General features: G+C 34.0%; 1 protein-coding gene across 1 annotated transcript in view; it reads right to left on the reverse strand.

The window, feature by feature from the left end:
- Positions 1 to 21,726, reverse strand: part of LOC140059758 (putative ATP-dependent RNA helicase DHX57) — a 42,352-nt gene that overhangs the window by 9,905 nt on the left and 10,721 nt on the right. Inside the window, exons 18-20 of the mRNA XM_072105638.1 lie at positions 3,814 to 3,897; positions 2,910 to 3,047; positions 994 to 1,170 (exon numbers count right to left, since the gene is read on the reverse strand). Of these exons, the coding sequence (XP_071961739.1) occupies positions 994 to 1,170; positions 2,910 to 3,047; positions 3,814 to 3,897 (399 nt within the window). The remainder of the gene's footprint in view (positions 1 to 993; positions 1,171 to 2,909; positions 3,048 to 3,813; positions 3,898 to 21,726) is intronic.

Here is a 21,726-nt window from a genome sequence, read left to right on the forward strand (position 1 = left end):
GAGTCAAATGGCCAAGCGGCTTTGAGTCAAATGGCCAAGCGGCTTTGAGTCAAATGGCCAAGCGGCTTTGAGTCAAATGGCCAAGCGGCTTTGAGTCAAATGGCCAAGCGGCTTTGAGTCAAATGGCCAAGCGGCTTTGAGTCAAATGGCCAAGCGGCTTTGAGTCAAATGGCCAAGTGGCTTTGAGTCAAATGGCCAAGCGGCTTTGAGTCAAATGGCCAAGCGGCTTTGAGTCAAATGGCCAAGCGGCTTTGAGTCAAATGGCCAAGCGGCTTTGAGTCAAATGGCCAAGCGGCTTTGAGTCAAATGGCCAAGTGGCTTTGAGTCAAATGGCCAAGCGGCTTTGAGTCAAATGGCCAAGCGGCTTTGAGTCAAATGGCCAAGCGGCTTGGAGTCAAATGGCCAAGCGGCTTTGAGTCAAATGGCCAAGCGGCTTGGAGTCAAATGGCCAAGCGGCTTTGAGTCAAATGGCCAAGCGGCTTTGAGTCAAATGGCCAAGCGGCTTTGAGTCAAATGGCCAAGCGGCTTTGAGTCAAATGGCCAAGCGGCTTTGAGTCAAATGGCCAAGTGGCTTTGAGTCAAATGGCCAAGCGGCTTTGAGTCAAATGGCCAAGCGGCTTTGAGTCAAATGGCCAAGCGGCTTTGAGTCAAATGGCCAAGCGGCTTTGAGTCAAATGGCCAAGCGGCTTTGAGTCAAATGGCCAAGCGGCTTTGAGTCAAATGGCCAAGCGGCTTTGAGTCAAATGAACGTGCGGTTTTGAGTCAAATGAACGTGCGGTTTTGAGTCAAATGAACATGCGGTTTTGAGTCAAATGGACGTGCGGTTTTCAGTCAACTGGACGTACGGTTTACAGTCAAATGGCCGAGCGATTTTAAGTCAAACGGTTTAAGGCAGGGGCCGATTGTTTAGCTAAGGTTTGCTGCACCGTTGTCTTTACCGCCTGGCCACTAATTAGTATTTAATACTCATGCACGGCCATGTCTACTACTCACATATCCATCTTGTTGGGTCTTGAGCCTAATCTGCTCCACCTTAGAGGCCAGCGGCATACTTCCAGCCTTAGTTTGACTGAACTTAGATTCTGGTGTCATCACTTGAACAATGTTTGGGTAGAGAGCAGCGCATAAGACGGCTATAACTAAGCGGTTATTCTCCGCATTGATGTTGGCCTGAAATAAAATAATTTTACATTTTTTAGTTAGGCTCCATGAAGGAGTAGTAATATATTATATAATATAGAATTATTTTTTTTACATTATATCTTTCATACATACTGTACAGTGAAATAAGCCTTGTCTACACTATCAAACTTCATGTGACAAACAAATGTGATGTGCTCTTATATGGACATGATGATGTCATATCACTACCATATTTGGGCATATCACTACCATGTTCGGGCACATAACACTTTTCTTTGACAAACTAGTTTGATAGTGTGGACAGAGCTTTAAGAGAAAGTACAGTGTTGAACTTGCTGTGAGGATTAATTCTTTTCTAGGAAATAGTTGCACTAGTTCTGAACAATAATAAAATCAATTTATTCAACAAATGTGACAAATAATTTAAATAAATGAGAAATTCTGCAATATTATGGTGATGATGAAAACAAAGGAGGGTAATGGAGACGATTAGATGACAATAATGATGCTGATAACGATAATTATTTAACAAATTAATCGAGTATGACGATTTAGGCATGATTATGATGATGATAATGATGATGAATACAATAATGATGATTATGATGATGATGATTATAATGATGATGATTACGATGATAATAATGCTGATGATGGTGATGATGTACTGATGATTATGATGATGAGGATGATAATTTAAGATGATGATTATGATGTACTGATGATGATGATTATGATAATGATGATAATTATGATGATATGATAATGATGATGATAATGATAATAAGGATGATGATATGATGAAGAAAAATGATAGTGGTAATAATGATATAATTATGAACAAGATTATGGTGATAACAATGATATAAAGATAAAACTATTTAAAACTAATGATTAGGCAAGAATTTTAGTGAAAGTGAATGTACAATTTTTTTTTTAACACAGTATAGAGCAAGGTCTAAATAAGAGTTATACTGGGGAGTTATCTCAATCAATATGCTATCCAGCAATAGGCAGACAAGTAGATTATCTAATTGGTTCGCATGGGAACGGACAACTGAAGAACAATCAATACCTCCTACAAAACAACAATGCCAATACAGTTGCTATGGTAACAACAGGTGTTGAAGAATGAGCGGCATTTAATAAAACCAGAAACTGCAGCTGCAAGGGATGCGAACGGTTATTTATCTATGATGACCTTAGTCAAAGGATGTTCGCAGCCCTTCTATTCACTGACAGATAAATCTGGATTATACAATATTTTTATTCTCACCTTTATAGATGAAAATATTATTGTATAATAGTAATTTTTTTTCCTTAAACCAATAGATGATAAATTCCGAAATCCATAAGATAAAAAGAACTGGTTTAAATAAAAGTTTTTCAATTAGGCACTCCTTAATAAATGCCAGGACAGACTTTTCTACATTATTTGAATAAATAAAACCTCAGTTTTTCACTTAAGCACTTTTAAATTTCTTAAGCAAAAAAGATTGATAAATGCAAGGACATAATTTTCTACATCACTTAAATCAATAAATAAACTTCAGTTTTTCACTTAAGCACTGTTTTGACTTAAGCAAAAATACTGTCATTCGTACCTCTGACGTTTACAAAGTTTTCTACATCACTTAAATCAATAAATAAAATGCCAAGACAGACTTTTATACATCACTTGAATAAATAAGACCTCAGATTTTTACTTAAGCACTTTTTAACATTTTAAACAAATTTTACTTTGGCAAAAAGAGTGAGATTCTTACCTCTGGCGCAACCGACTTTGCAACAACATCACTTCTACCACCAGCCATTCTGTCCATTCTTTTTGCACTTAGATTCTCACTGATGAAACCAATGTCACTAAGCAACTCCGCAAACTGATGCTTCATTGACGCCAACATCTGAAAAAGTTATTGAAAAAATACTTTACTTTTATATTTATTTTAATTTATTTATTACGGTATAAAACAACAACAACAGAAGAATTTAGGTATAAAAATAAAGACTATGTAATTATATTAAAAAAAAATATTATACAAATATATTCCAACCATATTCAGTTTCATGATATTTTGTTCTTACTCTACAAAGATTTTATTAATAACCTTTAAGACCACAGAACTACTTTTTCGAGACACCTACTGTAAATTCAGGAGACACCCCAATTCAGGAGCACCTCAATTCAGGAGACACCCCAATTCAGGAGACACCCCAATTCAGAAGACACTCCAATTCAGGAGACACCCCAATTCAGGAGACACCCCAATTCAGAAGACACTCCAATTCAGAAGACACTCCTGCCACTTTCACGCTGCTTAGAAAGCCTCCATAGACCATACAAAACGATATTTAGGGGGGGTTAGTTCAGTCATGGAGGAACAAAAAGATATACATTGAGGAGAGCCTTGAACCTGTGCCGATTTCAGTGGCTATGATTTCCAGCGCCCCTGCCTTAACCGCTCGGCCACTCAACTCGACTATTGAGATGTTAGTAATAATATTTTATTGTTTATAGATGGCAATATAGAATAAACACACTTCATATCTTAAGTATTTCTTAGAATTGGTGGTAAATATACTCATTTATATTTAGATTCGAGTCTCTTCTCATAAAAACATTTTCCCTGGCACAATAAGAAATATTAATCGTGTGGTTTATATTATTACCTGTAATGTTTTTATAGAAAGAAAATTGGCATGACAGTACTGAAAACCGCTGGAGAACTTCCGATTCGTAACTGTCGCCCAACCCTGAAAATAAACATAAATGAAAATGTTAAATATTTGTAAATAAAAAATCAGTAAAATTAATTAGATATCACACACCCGAGTGGTAAACAATACTGTCTGATTGCCTAATTTTGTATCATGTGTCGTTAATAGTTCATACTGCACGGGAAAGTGATATTAAATGGTGATAATTAATGGTACTATTGCATGCTTAGATGACATTCGGAGAATTTTGTGCAATCAAAGCTGGTTGTCTATGTTGAGAACCAACCTATAGTGTGCGCTGTCTATAATGTTCTACAACTTGACGAAAATTGGAACGCTGCCGTTTTTAATGGCCTTACCTCCTGTCTAGCTTTTGATTCAAGATTGAAACAGTAGATTTGTTTTCATACGCATCCAACAGTAACTCGCCAATTACAGAATGGATAAACTATTTAACAATTTATTGTGCTTATAAACTAAGTCTGATTTGAGGCTTAGGGAGTGGAGTTAACCGCCGGACCTTGGGATTGGAAGGCAAGCGTGTTAACTACCACACTACAACTCCACCAAAATAATTGAATACAATAATATATATAAAACAATGTTTGTAGCCATGAATAGGGAGAGTATTTTATTCGTTGAAACCTGACTGTTATTAAACTCAGCTCGGGCTTGTTGAATAGAACAGTCAATCTTTAAACTCATTAAAATATTCTTCCCATTCAACTGATAAACATTCAATATTGCTATTTCATTGCTTCTTAATATTAACATTATATTAGTATAGCAATGAATAAATTTTATAAAGAATAGGATATAAATTACTACATAGAACTATACGACAAAAGAAGTATTTAAATAATTCAATATACAATAAAATATTTATTTTAATGAATATAATAAAAAGTAAATATACACAAAAAAAGGAATATTTAAACATCCTATTCAAAAAGCGATTAAATTATTCAAAAATGTTTCACATGCACAACATAGTCTGTGATGAATCTAAATATTATGTGAAGAAGATCTCCCACGTGGATGAGGTGTACACGCACACTATTAAACTCAGCACATGTAATTGTTTTAAAAGTAACCGTGTTATATACATGTCTAGATATTATCATATCATTACAAGAAATCAGCTATTCGCAACAAATACCGCGTGAATTATGCATTAACGAACACGACAACATAGCAGTATGACAACAATGTACATGGTTTTAATGTTGGATTTGTGCATGCACGGCGACGAAATAATTGGATCTTTTCAAAGCATATTTATTGATGAACACGTATAAAAATCAATACTGTAGATTATTGTGAAATGTTTTTTACTAGAATTTAAAATTGGAATAAACAGCTATACACAGTTATATTTTATGGTGAAATTATCATTCAGAATGGAATTGCTCTCGAGAAAAATTCTCTTCTTTTATAATCACTAATTTAGAATGTGAATAGAGTACCGTGTGTGCAGGCTAAAAATAGACTTTTATGAGACGGTTGTTGTATCGACACTGTAGCGGCTTAATGCGGTGCTTCGCAGTATATTTAGTTTAAGACAATACATCATCCTAAGGCTACTTACTGAATAAATTGTTACATACTAAATAGAAATTTGTTGTAATTTTTTGAATTTTTTTTACTGGTGGGTATGCATACAGCAGCTGTATGTATGATGGGAAAAAATGGTTATAATGTGCGTATACATCCACCAAAAAGATTCAGATTAAATCACAAGATGGTAGTGAACCTTAGAGAACCTAAGCCTAACCACCATAAAAGCATACGGTAGATAAATAAAACCTAACCCTGTAAATAATTTTCTTCCAAAATAAATTGAAAACAGAAACACTGGTAGGAAGCACATTTTTTTTTCTTGAATTATTCAATGTGAAATAATTACAAGACCTACTTCCTAAATAATCTCTCACTACAAAGTAAAAAGGAAGTTGCTCATGGGATTCGAACCCCACACGTTGACATACAAACCTATTGTGAAACCATTCGGCTACACAGACGGCTCTATGGAAACTGCATAGCAAATTGTAGTCAGGTCAATTCTTACGGGACACCAATGCATATTTGTAGGGTAGCCAAATATAACTAATGAATAATTTATACTACAAAAACTATATTAGTTGGTAAGAATCAAACCTCAAGGTTAGCGCCGTATGGTTGGCGCCGTATGGTTGGCGCCGTATGGTTGGCGCCGTATGGTTTGCGCCATATGGCTCACAATACGTATTCTGTTCAAAATTAAATAAAAAAATTCTTATCAATCTAAATTTGGAGTTGGAAACACAGTTTTGTATTGCGTTTTTTGCCAAACCATTTTAGGTTTTTAGTTTTGTGTAGAAAATTGGGTATGCTTAAATATGGATGATAAAAAAGAGCGAGAATAGAACAAAAATAAAAGACAACGTTCAAAAAGCAAGTCTGTTCTGGATTAGACAAAAGGATTAAAGAACTGTATTTTACCCATTTTATTTTATTATTTACATTGTTAAAAGCAAGACAATTTTCGAGCCAGAGTGCTTGACGGAATAAAATAATTGAATTGAATTGATTTAATTGATTAAAGAAAAAAATTGCTCGTTATTAAAACTGTTAGTAAAAATTAACTCAGTGAGGATTTGAACCCCGATCAATGTATGCATCTAAAAAACCACAAAGCTATTCAATTTAAGAAATGAGTAATGTCACCATAATGACCGATTTAAGCTTCAGATTCTTTTCTGTATCACATTTGTTCTACATCTAAGCGTGCCCCAAATCACATTGATGGCGGCATTTATTCGCTTTAAACTCTCCAGTCGAGGGACTCGTAAAGACACAAATTACGGCAGATAGCTGGAACTCAAAGTAATAAACAAATCAATGGACAGTCAATAAATTCTCACTCGGAGTTGTTCACGTACAAATTGAATTTGACGTACACAATGCGTCGAAGTGACTAACGAAATTAGGCTCCGCTGACAAACACTATGGGGGGCCCAAAAGTAGCAATTCATTGATTGCGAAGATTACGACTCTAATTAACCAGAAAATAATCAAGCGTAATTTTAAACCCACAGGAATCCATTTCGATATTCAGAATTTAACGCAATTAACGCTACAAGAAAACTAGCATTATGTGACTTATCAGTAGAACTCATATTTAAAGGACACTTTCTGGACCTAACAAAGTGTTTCATTGTATTATTACATAATTTAACACACAAATAAATTTGATTGGATGATTGCTGATCACTTGGTGTGCAATAGTACATACTATTTAACAATCGTGTAATAGTACTTTTTTCCCATTTTTTGTGTACAAAAAAAAAATCTTCTCACGGACAGAAAATAGCATAGTCTGTTGTTCTAACCTTTTTCCATTTTCTTTTAAAAGATGAAGGGAAGTGGATCATTTTTTTGTATTTAAGACATTTTACCTCGCACTTCTACAGAATATACAGTAATATTTCAGAAAAAAAATTAAAATATAATCGTCTCCCGAAAGATAGTGTGCTAATATTTATTTCATTGTAATTTTGTTTAAAGATAGAAAACACAATATTCATTGTAATTATTATAAAAAAGTACATTATTACAATAATTTTTGTACAGTGCATTAAGTCACGGAGGGTATAACAACCTCTCTCTACAGCTGTAAAAATTGTAGCGAAATTGACTTGAGTCATGGCAGTTAAGTGCAGAATCACTCCCTAAGGAAAGAATCTCGATCTGACATCAGAATAGACTCTCCTCGAACCTAGTCATGTTATTTTACTCGCAATTGAATTAATAATTACTAATCTGAATGAGGTCTAAGTGTGTACACAAACAATACTCAATTAACAAGAGATTAGAGTACAAGTGCCTGTTATCGTAAAACATCACTTGAATGTGGACTGGCATGACATGTTTTCAACAATCTCCTTAACAGGTTCGCAAATTGATTAGAGATAGCTGTATGTCAGTGACTTCTGGGCGGTTTACAGAGGGGAATATTGGATTATTTTTGTTATTAATTAATTATCACTATGTTGATGTGTAACCACAAATTTTGAAAGTGGGTGTTGATGAGTATGAAGAAGGTGATGATAAATATCACAAGGGTCTTGCAAATGATGATGGCAATTACAACGCTGCATAATAAATGATGATGAAAATGGTAATCAGGTGGTAATCAGGTGGTAATCAGGTAGTTAAAGATAAGAAGGATGGTGACAATATCATCAATTATATATGTTTCTAAATTAATTTTTTTAAGCTTAATTAGGGCGGTTTTTTCTACATTTCACAGAATCCCTCCTCTTCACTGTTTAAAAATTAAATTAATTGTATGCATATCTTTAGTTGATTTAGCATGTCTCTCTCTGTAAATTATATATATATATATATATATATATATATACAAACAAATCAGGCAAAGAACATCAATTCTAAACCGCCCGGTGATATACTGAAATTTAATTAATTAATTTGAAACGATAAAGATGAGGAAATCTGTGAGAATGAGAAAAAGTCGCCCCAACCGAGACTCGAACTTGGACCGTCTGCTTGATATGCAGTTGCCCTAACCATTAGACCACTAGGGCTTTCATGGTATTGTTCAAACTCGATTGGATATTTTTATACTGTTGTTATATAACACTTTTAAGAATTTTGAAATTTTTTTCTCTCCTCTCCATTTTCAATAGGCCTCATCAGTCCTAGAGTACTATAAGCTTTTTGTTGACAATATTATTTTGATTCGGTAGGGTTTACAAAGAAGAAAAGATTAACCTATATGTGTATAAGGTTATCATTATTGATTTAAAATATGCTTTGTCTACCAACCCAAAACCCTATTAAATGATAATAATAATATTGCAATTGCAATGTTTACCAGCCTGTACAAAGCAATATTATAACAAAATTGTCATCAAGTGTGTATGGTACCCGCTGAATGAATGCAAATAAACTTCAACAAACAGTCTACAAATGACTGTATATACTATTATAATACCATGATTCAAAGGAGACACACACACCAAGTGTCCCTTAAATAGGTGTCTGCTGAATAGAGATGTCCCTTTAATAGGGGTGTCCCTTTAATATGTTTCATTTTAATGGGAGTGTCCCTTTTAATAGGGGTGGGTGTCCCACGAATAGGGGTGTCCCACGAATAGGGGTGTCCCACGAATAGGGGTGTCCCACGAATAGGGTTGTCCCACGAACAGGGGTGTCCCACGAACAGGGGTGTCCCACGAATAGGGGTGTCCCACGAATAGGGGTGTCCCACGAATAGGGGTGTCCCACGAATAGGGGTGTCCCACGAATAGGGGTGTCTCAAAGGAGGAGTTCTAGTGTATTTCTAGTGTTAAAACCTCTTATCTAAAACACACATCATTGTGTCACCTAGCAAGCTTAATGTAAAAAGATGATTACTACAAAACAACCAGGCTGGCAAGGCAAACATGCTACAATTACAACTATTATAACACTCACATAAACATAATGAAATCATCAATATTTAACAATGTGTTAATGGAGGCATATATCTAATTTTTTAATGTTATATTGATTCTAGGGAGACCTCATAGGGCTTTAAAGGCTTACCAAATCAGATAGCCAATTACAAGGCAAGGTAGCGTTAATAATCAAGTATTTTGTATGAAAATTCAAATTATCATTTACTGAACAGGTGTTTCATATCTGAGACATTACAAAGGTTGCGACTATAAAATGTACGATTTCTTTAGTTTGCGGGCAGTTCGGAAAATATTAGATAATTTGATTTGTAATAGCCAAATGTTTTTATGTCGTAATAAATGACTCTAACATGTGCAGTTTGAAAAACACCGACCATCTTTTCGTTTTTTCTTCTGCGCGTGTTTGTGATAGGGCCTTTAGGAGAAGTGAATATGTGTCTCATCACATGAGGGACCCTTCAAAGGGATATCAGTGTTTAAGAGAGTTCGAATTGAGTGTATTGAAAGTTTATGAATATTTAGAATCATTTTTTGTGTGCTATATAAATTTATATATTTATTACAGTTTACTTAGAATAAAATAATTATTGAAAATTTTGTTTTCTTTGCTGCAAAAATATGAATAAAACAAACTAACAAATAAACTAACTAACAAACAGATAAACTCCTTTTAGGACACCCAGGGGGAAACTAATATGAAAGCTACACTCAAAGCTACACTCATAATAAAGCTACACTCTTATTAGTACATTCTCATTAAGGATATATTTTCATGTGACACAAACAAGAGGCAATAACACTTCAACCAACCTCTATTCATAGAACAACCTTTATTCATTGGAAGTTTCTCATTTATTTGAGAAACTTCCAATGAATTGTATATATACAACCAAATGTTGTATATATATATTATTGTTAAGATCAAATACTATTCAGGACACTCTTTGTTGGATCCCTAAGGTGTCCTCTTAATAGGGGTTCTACTTATTAATAAGGCTGTTTTAATACCTTACAAAAATAATGTTGAATACTAGATTTGAACTCGTCACTACGGACGAGTTAGGTTATCCGCAGCGCAAATGCCACGTGCACATCATACGTTAGAATATTGCGCGCATAAATACGATTACACCATTGAAATAATGTTAGTGCGCTCCCAATTTTGCGTCACGTCAAAGTATATACGGTATACACTATATTCTGTATACGTACTACATACAGTGCAGAATAGGTGAAAATAAGGGACCAAAGTTATTGACGCTTTTGGACATGATGACGTCATCACAATTTAAAAAATGGTAGATTATGCGAAAGATAATTGATTGGCCTAGACAATATAACAAAATAGGGGGAAATGGAAGACGGATAAGTGGAGATGCGCTCTATTAAATGTGATGAGCTATGCGAAAGAGACAAAAATCATATATTTTATATTCGAGTGGCCATACGATGACGTCACAATGTCCGGTTAGCCATATCGATGCATGATTTGTTATCTAAAACTCATCTACTTCTAGAATCCTAAATTTTAAAAAAGTTCACCACGGAATATAGAATCTATGACTGTTTTGAAAAAGGCATAATTTTGACGAATTTTTGAACTTTTTTTATCAAAAACGCGCGCAAATTGTTCAATTCTACGTGCTCGTATGACGTGATTTTATGTCGAAATTGATTGAAAATTGGTAAATTTACTAGAAAAGGCTGAAAAAACAAAAATCAAGCAAAAAAAAGATGTTTTTGCGCTAAGTGCGCACGCGCGCGTAAAAAAAATGCGCATGCGTGGGAATATTTGAAATGTTCAAAATGACCTGAAACGCGTAGAAAGTTGATTAGAAATTGATTTTACGCATTTTGAAATTTTAAACGCGCGTGCGCGCGTAACTTTATGTAAAACATGCCATTTTTAATCCATAGAAAGTTTGCGCATGATATAACTTAAATTTTCACCAAATTTCAATACAAAATGACTTTTAGTTTTTAATCTATGATCAATCATTGAAATTCACAAAATCGCGCGTAACTTACGCTGCGCAACTCCAAAATCGTCCAAAAGCTTGGCTGCACATCTACGGCTATAGGTCAATCTTATGACAACGTTATACAATCTTATGTTGCCCAGAATTAGAGATATGCGACCAACAAAATTCGTGGAAAGAAAGAAGAACATAGAAAAAAAAAACTAGATTTGAACTCGTCACTACGGACGAGTTAGGTTATCCGCAGCGCAAAAGCCGCGCGCACGATATAAGTTAGAATATTGCGCGCAGAAAAACGATTATGCCATTTAAAAAATGTTAGTGCGCTCTCTATTTTGCGTCACGTCTGAGTATATACGGTATACACTATATAATGTATACGTACTACATACAGTGCAGAATAGGTGAAAATAAGTGACCAAAGTTATTGACGCTTTTGGACATAATGACGTCATAACAATTTTAAAAATGGTGAATCATTCGAAAGATAATTGATTGACCTAGGCAATATATAAAAATGGGGGAAAATGGAATACGGATAAGTGGAGATGCGCTCTATTAAATGTGATGAGCTATGACGAAAGAGACAAAAATCCTATATTTGATATTTGTGTGGCCATACGATGACGTCCCAATGTCCGGTTTGCCAAATCGATGCATGATTCTATATCTACAACTCATCTACATTCAGAATATGTAATTTTAAAAAAGTTCACCACGTAGTTTAGAATTTATGACTGTTTAAAAAAAGGCATAATTCTGACAAATTGTTGAACTTTTTCATCAAAAATGCGCGTAAATTGTTTAATTCTACGTGCTCGTATGACGTGATTTTAAGTCGAAATTGATCGAAAATTTATGAATTTACTAGAAAAGGCTGAAAAAAACAAAAATCAAGCAAAAAAAGGATGTTTTTGCGCTACGTGCGCACGCGCGCGTAAAAAAATTGCGCACGCGTGGGAATTTTTGAAATGCTCAAAATGACATGAAACGCGTAGAAAGTTGATTAGAAATTGATTTTTCGCATTTTGAAATTTTAAACGCGCGTGCGCGCGTAACTTTTTGTAAAACATGCTATTTTTAATCCATAGAAAGTTTGCGCATGACATTACTTAAATTTTCACCAAGTTTCAATACAAAATGACTTTTAGTTTTTATTCTATGATCAATCATTGAAATTCACAAAATCGCGCGTAACTTACGCTGCGCGACTCGAAATTTGAGTTTCTTGCACATCTACAGCTACATATCAATCTTATGAACAAGTTATACAATCATATGTTACCCAAAATTAGAGATATGCGACCAACAAAATTCGTGGAAAGAAAGAAGAAAATAGAAACTAGACATGTAACTCGTCACTTTGACGAGTTAGTTATCCGCACGACAAACGCCACGTGCACGTGATACGTTAGAATATTGCACACAGAAAAAGATTATGGCATTATGACCTGAACTGAAGAATATGATATGTTGTTATTGCTGAATTCTGTTATTTTGTGTGATATAGTATATACAATATAATCTGTATACATATTACATACAGTGTAGAATAGGTGAAATTACGGGACCCCCCGTTTATTCCTATTTTTAACATGGCGACGGTATCAAAATGAAAAACTAAGACAGCAATTTGGGAAGGAAATTATCTCAGTAACAACAAATTAAATTGCAGAAGAAATTTGAATACGTGAAATATTGATGCACGCTCTTTTAAATGTAATGAATTATGACGCAAAAGATGAAAATACGACTTTTCTTATTTAACTGGCCATATGATGATGTCACAACATCCGAATGGCAAAATATTTACATGATTTTGTATCTACAATCCACTAGCTTCCAGAAAACGTTTTAATCGTGATTATCACATTTTATTCGTACGAGCTATAACAGATTAAAATTTTCTGTAAAGATGAAATTAATGCCACATGTAATTTAAATTTTTAGGCATGATGACGTCATAATAATTCAAATATTTTTAACTCATGCGAAAGATAGTTGATTGACCTAGACAATATCAAAATCGGGGTGAAAATGGAAAATGGATAAGTGGAGATGCGCTCTATTAAATGTGATGAGCTATGACGAAAGATAAAAAAATCCTCAATTTTATATTCGCGTGGCCATACGATGACGTTAAAATGTCCGGTTAGCCATATTAATACATGATCCGATATCTACAACTCATCAACTTCCGGAATATGTCATCCACAAAAAGTTGACCGTGTAGTTTAGAAATTACGACTGTTTAAAAAAAGGCATAATTTTGACAAATGTTTGTACTTTTTCATCAAAAACGTGCGCAAATTGTCCAATTCGACGTGCTCGTTTGACGTAACTTTAAGTCGAAAGTGTTTAGAAGTTGGTAAAATTACTATAAAAGGCTGGAAAAACATAAATCACTCGAAAAAAATATGTTTTTAATGCTACGTGCGCACCGCACACGTAAAAATGTGCGCACGCGTGGGAATTTTTTACATGCTTAAAATGACATGAAACGCGTAGAAAGTTGATTAGAAATTAATTTTGCGCATTTTGAAATTTTAAATGCGCGTGCACGCGTAACTTTTTGTAAAACATGCCATTTTTAGTGCACTAACAGTTTGCCCTTGATATGACTTAAATTTTCATAAAGGGTAAAAAAAAAATTACTCTTGGTTTTTAAGCTATGATCAATCATTAAAAATCATAAAATCACGCGCAAGTCACGTTGCGCAACTCTGACGTCATTCAAAATAGGAGATGCACAACTTCACGTAAATGCCCACATGTTGTCAAAGTTATAAAATGTTATGTTTACACATTTTAGAGAAACGTGACTCACAAAAAAATGGGAAAGAAATAAGAACTAGACATGAAACTCGTCACATTGACGAGTTAGTTATCCGCACCACGACAAACGCCACGTGCACGTCATACGTTGGAATATTGCACACAGATAAAGATTATGGCATTATGACAAGAACTGAAGAATATGATATGCTGTTAGTGCTGAATTCTGTCAATTTTGTGTCATATAGTATATACATGCAAACAGTATAATCTGTATACATATTACATACAGTGTAGAATAGGTGAAATTACGGGACCCGTCATTTATTCCAATTTTTAACATGGCGACGGTATCAAAATGAAACACTTGGATAGCAATTTCAGAAGGAAATTATTTCAGGAACAACATATTAACGTGTAGAAGAAATTTGAATACGTAAAATATAGATGCGTACCCTTTTAAATGTGATGAACTATTACGCAAAATATGAAAATACGTCTTTTTTTATTCAACTGGCCATATGATGACGTCACGACATCCGATTGGCAAAATGTTTACATGAATTCGTATCTACAATCCAATAGCTTCCAGAAAACGTTTTAATCGTGATTATCACATTTTATTCTGATGAGCTCTAACAGATTAAAATTTACTGTAAAGATAAATATAAGTGACCCACGTTATTTACATTTTTAGACATGATGACGTCATAAAAATTAAAAAAAATTTTACTCATGCGTAAAATAGTTGATTGACCTAGAAAATGTCAAAATCTGGGTTAAAATGGAATACGTATAAGTGGAGAGGCGCTCTATTAAATGAGATGCGCTATGACGAAAGATACAAAAATCCTATATTTTACATTCGTGTGGCCATACGATGACGTCATAACTTCCGAGAGGTAAAAATTCTGCATGAATTTATATCTACAATTTATCTTCTTGCATAATAAGTTAAAACAAATTGGGGTCACCTTTGATCCTGACGAGCTATAATAGATTCAAAATAGGCATAATTTTGACAATATTTTGTCACTTTTGCAACTAAAACGCATGCAAATGGTCTAAATCAACGTGTACGTATGACGTCATTTTAACTTGAAATGATGTCAATCTTGTTTAAAATGACTACGAAAGGCTGGACACTCAAAATTCAAGAAAAAAAACATGGTTTTCATACTCCGTGCGCCCCTTACGCGTAAATTTTTTCGCGCGCGTGGGAATTTTTGACATGCTCAAAATGTCATGATCAGCGTAGAAAGTTGATTAGAAATTAATTTTGCGCATTTTGAAATTTTAAATGCGCGTGCGCGCGTAACTTCTTGTAAAACATGCCATTTTTAATCCATAGAAAATTTGCACTTGATATGACTTAAATTTTCACAAAGTGTCAAAACAAAATTACGTTTGGTTTTTAATCTATGGTCAATCATAAAAAATCATAAAATCGCGCGCAAGTCACGTTGCGCAACTCTGACGTCATTCAAAAATAGGAGGTGCACAACTTCACGTATATGCCCATATGTTGACAAAGTTATGAAATGTTATGTTTACAAGTTTTTGAGATACGTGAGACACAAAAATGGGGGAGAAAGAAATAAGAACTAGACATGAAACTCGTCACTTTGACGAGTTAGTTATCCGCTCGACAAACGCCACGTGCACGTCATACGTTGGAATGTTGCACACAGAAAAAGATTATGGCATTATGACCTGAACTGAAGAATATGATATGTTGTTAGTGCTAAATTCTGTCTATTTTGTGTCATATAGTATATACATTTTAAAGTACACAGTATAATCTGTATACACGTAATTTAAATTTTTAGGCATGATGATGTTATACAAATTAAATATTTTTAACTCATGCATAAGATAGTTGATTGACCTAGACACTATTAAAATCTCGGAGAAAAAGGAACACAGATAAGCGTGATGCGCTCCATTTAATGTGATGAGCAATAAACGAAAGAGACAAAAATCATATATTTTACATTCGTGTGGCCATACGATGATGTCACAATGTCCGGTTAGCCATATTGATTAATGATCCGATATCTACAACTCATCACCTTCCAGAATATGTAAGCAAAAAAAAGTTTACCTCGTAGTTTAGAATCTATGATTGTTTAAAAAAAGGCATAATTTTGACGAATTTTTTAATTTTTTCATTAAAAACACGCACAAATTGTACAATTCGACGTGCTCGTATGACGTAATTTTAAGTCTAAATTGTTTTAAAATTTGGTAAAATTACTATAAAAGGCTGGAAAAACATAATTCACGGAAAAAAAAGATGTTTTTAGCGCTACGTGCGGACCACGTGTGTAAAATTGTTCGCGCGCGTGGGAATTTTTGACATGCTCAAAATGTCATGATCAGCGTAGAAAGTTGATTAGAAATTAATTTTGCGCATTTTAAATTTTAAATGCGCGTGCGCGCGTAACTTCGTGTAAAACATGCCATTTTTAGTGCACAAAAAGTTAGCGCAAGATATAAATTAAACTTTTGCTAAGTTTCAACATAAATTGTTATTTGGTTTTCAATCTATGTTAAATACGGGAAATTCATAAAATCACGCGTAAGTCACGTTACGCATTTCTGACGTCATTCACAATAGTAGGTGCACAACTTCACGTGAATGCCCATATGTTGACAAAGTTATGAAATGTTGTGTTTACACATTTTTGATATAAGCGAGACACAAAAATAGAGGAGAAATGCGCGTGCGCGCGTAACGTCTTGTAAAATATGGCATTTTTAATCCACAAAAAGTTTGCCCTTGATATGACTTAAATTTTCAGAAAGTGTCAAAACAAAATTATGCTTGGTTTTTAGCCTATAATCAATCATAAAAAATCATAAAATCGCACGTAAGTCACGTTGCGCAACTCTGACGTCATTCAAAAATAGGAGGTGCACAACTTCACGTAAATGCCCATATGTTGACAAAGTTATGAAATGTTATGTTTACAAGTTTTTGAGATACGTGAGACACAAAAATGGAGGAGAAAGAAATAAGAAAAAAAAAAAAAAAAAGTAACAGGACGATTACAAGGAGTTATCCGCTACTAAGCGGATAACTAAAAAACTAGACATGTAACTCGTCACTTTGACGAGTTAGTTATCCGCATGACAAACGCCATGTGCACGTCATAGGTTGAAATATTGCACACAGAAAAAGATTATGGCATTATGACCTGAACTGAAGAATATGATATGTTGTTGTTGCTGAATTCTTTCAGTTTTGTGTCATATAGTATATAGTATAATATGTATACATATTACATACAGTATAGAATACGTGAAATTATGGGACCTGCAATTTATTGCAATTTTTAACATATTGACGGTTTTAAAATGAAACACTAAGATAGCAATTTCGGAAGGAAATTATCTCGGCAACAACATATTAATGTGTAGAAGAAATTTAAATACGTAAAATATTGATGCGCGCTCTTTTAAATGTAATGAATTATGACGCAAAAGATGAAAATACGACTTTTTTTATTTAACTGGCCATATGATGACGTCACAACGTCCGATTGGCAAAATTTTCACATGATTTCCTATCTACAATCTAATAGCTTCTAGAAAACGTTTTAATCGTGATTATCAAATTTTATTCTTACGAGCTATAACAGATTAAAATTTACTGTAAAGATGAAATTAATGCTACACGTAATTTAAATTTTTAGTCACGATGACGTGACAAAAATTTAAAAAAATTTAACTCATGCGAAATATAGTTGATGGACCTACACAATATTAAAATCGGGGTGAAAATGGAAAACGAATAAGTGGAGAAGCGCTCTATTAAATGTGATGAGCTATGACGAAAGATACAAAAATCCTAAATTGTATATTCGCGTGGCCACACGATGACGTCACAATGTCCGGTTAGCCATATTATTACATGATCCGATATCTAAAACTCATCAACTTCCAGAAAATGTCATCCACAAAAAGTTGACCGTGCAGTTTAGAAATTACGACTGTTTAAAAAAAGGCATAATTTTGACGAATTTTTGAACTTTTTCATCAAAAACGCGCCCAAATTGTCCAATTCAACGTGCTCGTATGACGTAACTTTAAGTCGAAATTGTTTGAAAGTTGGTAAAATTACTAGAAAAGGCTGGAAAAACCTAAATCACGCGAAAAAATTATGTTTTCAACGCTACGTGCGCACCGCACACGTAAAAATTTGCGCACGCGTGGGAATTTTTGACATGCTTAAAATGACATGAAACGCGTAGAAAGTTGATTAGAAATTAATTTTGCGCATTTTGAAATTTTAAATGCGCGTGCGCGCGTAACTTTGTGTAAAACATGCCATTTTTTTTCCACAGTCAGTTAGCGCAAGATATAATTTAAATTTTTGTTAAGTTTCAATTTAAATTGTTATATGGTTTTTGATCTATGTTAAATACGCAAAATTCGTAAAAACGCGCGTAAGTCATGTTGCGCAAATCTGACGTCATTCAAAAATAGGAAAGCACAACTTCACGTGAATGCCCATATGTTGACAAAGTTATGAAATGTTAACTTTACAGGTTTTAGAGATACGCTCTGCACAAAATTGACAGAAAGAAAGAATAATACAGAAAAAAAAAAAAAAAAAAAGATGATGAAACAGGACAGTTACAAGGAGTTATCCGCCATGAGCGGATAACTAAAAAAAAAAGTAACAGGACGATTACAAGGAGTTATCCGCTACTAAGCGGATAACTAATAATACAGAAAAAAAAAAAAAATATTGATCCACTACAATCACAAGGAGTTATCCGCTACTAAGCGGATAACTAACTAGACATGAAACTCGTCACTTTGACGAGTTAGTTATCCGCACAACGACAAACGCCACGTGCACGCCATACGTTGGAATATTGCACACAGATAAAGATTATGGCATTATGACCTGATCTGAAGAATATGATATGTTGTTAGTGCTGAATTCTGTCAATTTTGTATCATATAGTATCAGTATAAACAGTATAATCTGTATACATATTACATACAGTGTAGAATAGGTGAAATTACGGGACCCGTCATTTATACCATTTTTTAACATGGCGACGGTATCAAAATGAAACACTAAAATAACAATTTCGGAAGGATATTATCTCAGCAACAACATATTAACCTGTAGAAGAAATTTGGATACGTGAAATATAGATGCGCGCTCATTTAAATGTGATGAACTATGACGCAAAATATAAAAATACAACTTTTTTTATTCAACTGGCCATATGATGACGTCACTACATCTGATTGGCAAAATGTTTACATGAATTCGTATCTACAATCCAATAGCTTCCAGAAAACGTTTTAATCGTGATTATCACATTTTATTCTTACGAGCTATAACAGATTAAAATTTACTGTAAAAATGAAATTAATGACCCACGTAATTAAAATTTTTAGGCATGATGACGTCATCAAAATTAAAATATGTTTAACTCATGCGAAAGATAGTTGATTGACCTAGACAATGTTAAAATCTTGGTGAAAATGGAAAATGGATAAACGTGATGCGCTCCATTGAATGTGATGAGCAATAACTAAAGAGACAAAAATCCTATATTTTACATTTGTGTGGCCATATGATGACGTCACAACATCCGTGAAGAAAAAATTCTGCATGAATTCATATCTACAACATAACTGCTTTCATATTAAATTAAAAAAATCAGGGGTAACGGTTGATCCTGAGGAGCTATAATAGATTCAAAATAGGCATAATTTTGACAATATTTTGTAACTTTTGCAACTACAACGCACGCAAATGGTCTAAATCAACGTGTACGTATGACGTCATTTTAATTTGAAATGATGTTAATCTTATTAAAAATGACTAGGAAAGGCTGAAAAATCACAATTTAATATAAAAAAACATGATTTTCATGCTGCGTGCGCACCGCACGTGTAAAATTGTTCGCGTGCGCGGGAAATTTTGACATGCGCAAAATGTCATGAATGGCGTAAAAAGTTGATTAGAAATTAATTTTGCGCATTTTAAAATTTTAAATGCGCGTGCGCGCGTAACTTCTTGTAAAACATGCCATTTTCAATCAACAGAAAGATTGCCCTTGATATGACTTAAATTTTCAGAAAGTGTAAAAAAAAAATTATGCTTGGTTTTTAATCTAAGATCAATCATAAAAAATCATAAAATCGCGCGTAAGTCACGTTGCGCAACTCTGACGTCATTCAAAATAGGAGGTGCACAACTTCACATAAATGCCCATGTTTTGACAAAGTTATGAAATGTTATGTTTACCCATTTCAGAGAAACGCGCCTCACAAAAAGGAAGGAAAGAAAGAAGAACTAGACATGTAACTCGTCACTTTGACGAGTTAGTTATCCGCACGACAAACGCCACGCGCACGTCATACGTTGGAATTTTGTACACGGAAAAAGATTATGGCATTATGACCTGAACTGAAGAATATCAATGCTGTTAGTGCTGAATTCTGTCAATTTTGTGTCATATAGTATATACAGTGCAAACGGTATAATCTGTATACATGTTACATACAGTGTAGAATAGGTGAAATTACGGGACCCCCCGTTTATTCTTATTTTTAACTTGGCGACGGTATCACAATGAAACACTAAGATAGCAATTTTGGAAGGACATTATCTCAGCAATCACATATTACCGTGTAGAAGAAATTTGAATACGTAAAATATAGATGCGCGCCCTTTTAAATGTGATGAACTATTACGCAAAATATGAAAATACGACTTTTATTATTCAACTGGCCATATGATGACATCAGAACGTCGGATTGGAAAAATGTTCACATGAATTCGTATCTACAATCCAATAGCTTCCAGGAAACATTTTAATCATGATTATCACTTTTTATTCTGACGAGCTATAACAGATTGAAATTTACTGTAAAGATGAAAATAATTGAACCACGTTATTTACGTTTTTAGACATGATGACGTAATAAAAATTAAAATATTTTTAACTCATGCGAAAGATAGTCGATTGATCTAGACAATATCACAATCGGGGTGAAAATGGAAAACGGATAAGTAGAGATGCGCTCTATTAAATGTGATGAGCTACGACGAAAGATACAAAAATCCTATATTTTTGATACGCGTGGCCATACGATGACGTCACAATGTCCGGTTAGCCATATTAATACATGATCCGATATCTATAACTCATCAACTTCAAGAATATGTCATCCACAAAAAATTGACCGTCCAGTTTAGAAATTACGACTGTTTAAAAAAAGGCATAATTTTGACAAATTTTGACAAATTTGTTAACTTTTTCATCAAAAACTCGCGAAAATTATCCAATTCTACGTGCCCGTATGACGTGATTTTAAGTCGAAATTGTTTAAAAGTTTGTAAAATTACTAGAAAAGGCAGGAAAAACATAAATCACGCGAAAAAAAAAGTGTTTTGCGCTACGTGCGTCCGCTTGCGTAAAAAAATTGCGCGCGCCTGGGAATTTTTGACATGCTTAAAATGACATGAAACGCGTAGAAAGTTGATTAGAAATTGATTTTTCGCATTTTGAAATTTTAAACGCGCGTACGCGCGTAACTTCGTGTGAAACATGTCATTTTTTTTACACATAAAGTTAGCGCATGATATAAATTAAACTTATGCTAAGTTTCAT

The sequence above is a fragment of the Antedon mediterranea genome, chromosome 10 (assembly GCF_964355755.1).
Source record: "Antedon mediterranea chromosome 10, ecAntMedi1.1, whole genome shotgun sequence".
Lineage (NCBI taxonomy): Eukaryota > Metazoa > Echinodermata > Crinoidea > Comatulida > Antedonidae > Antedon > Antedon mediterranea.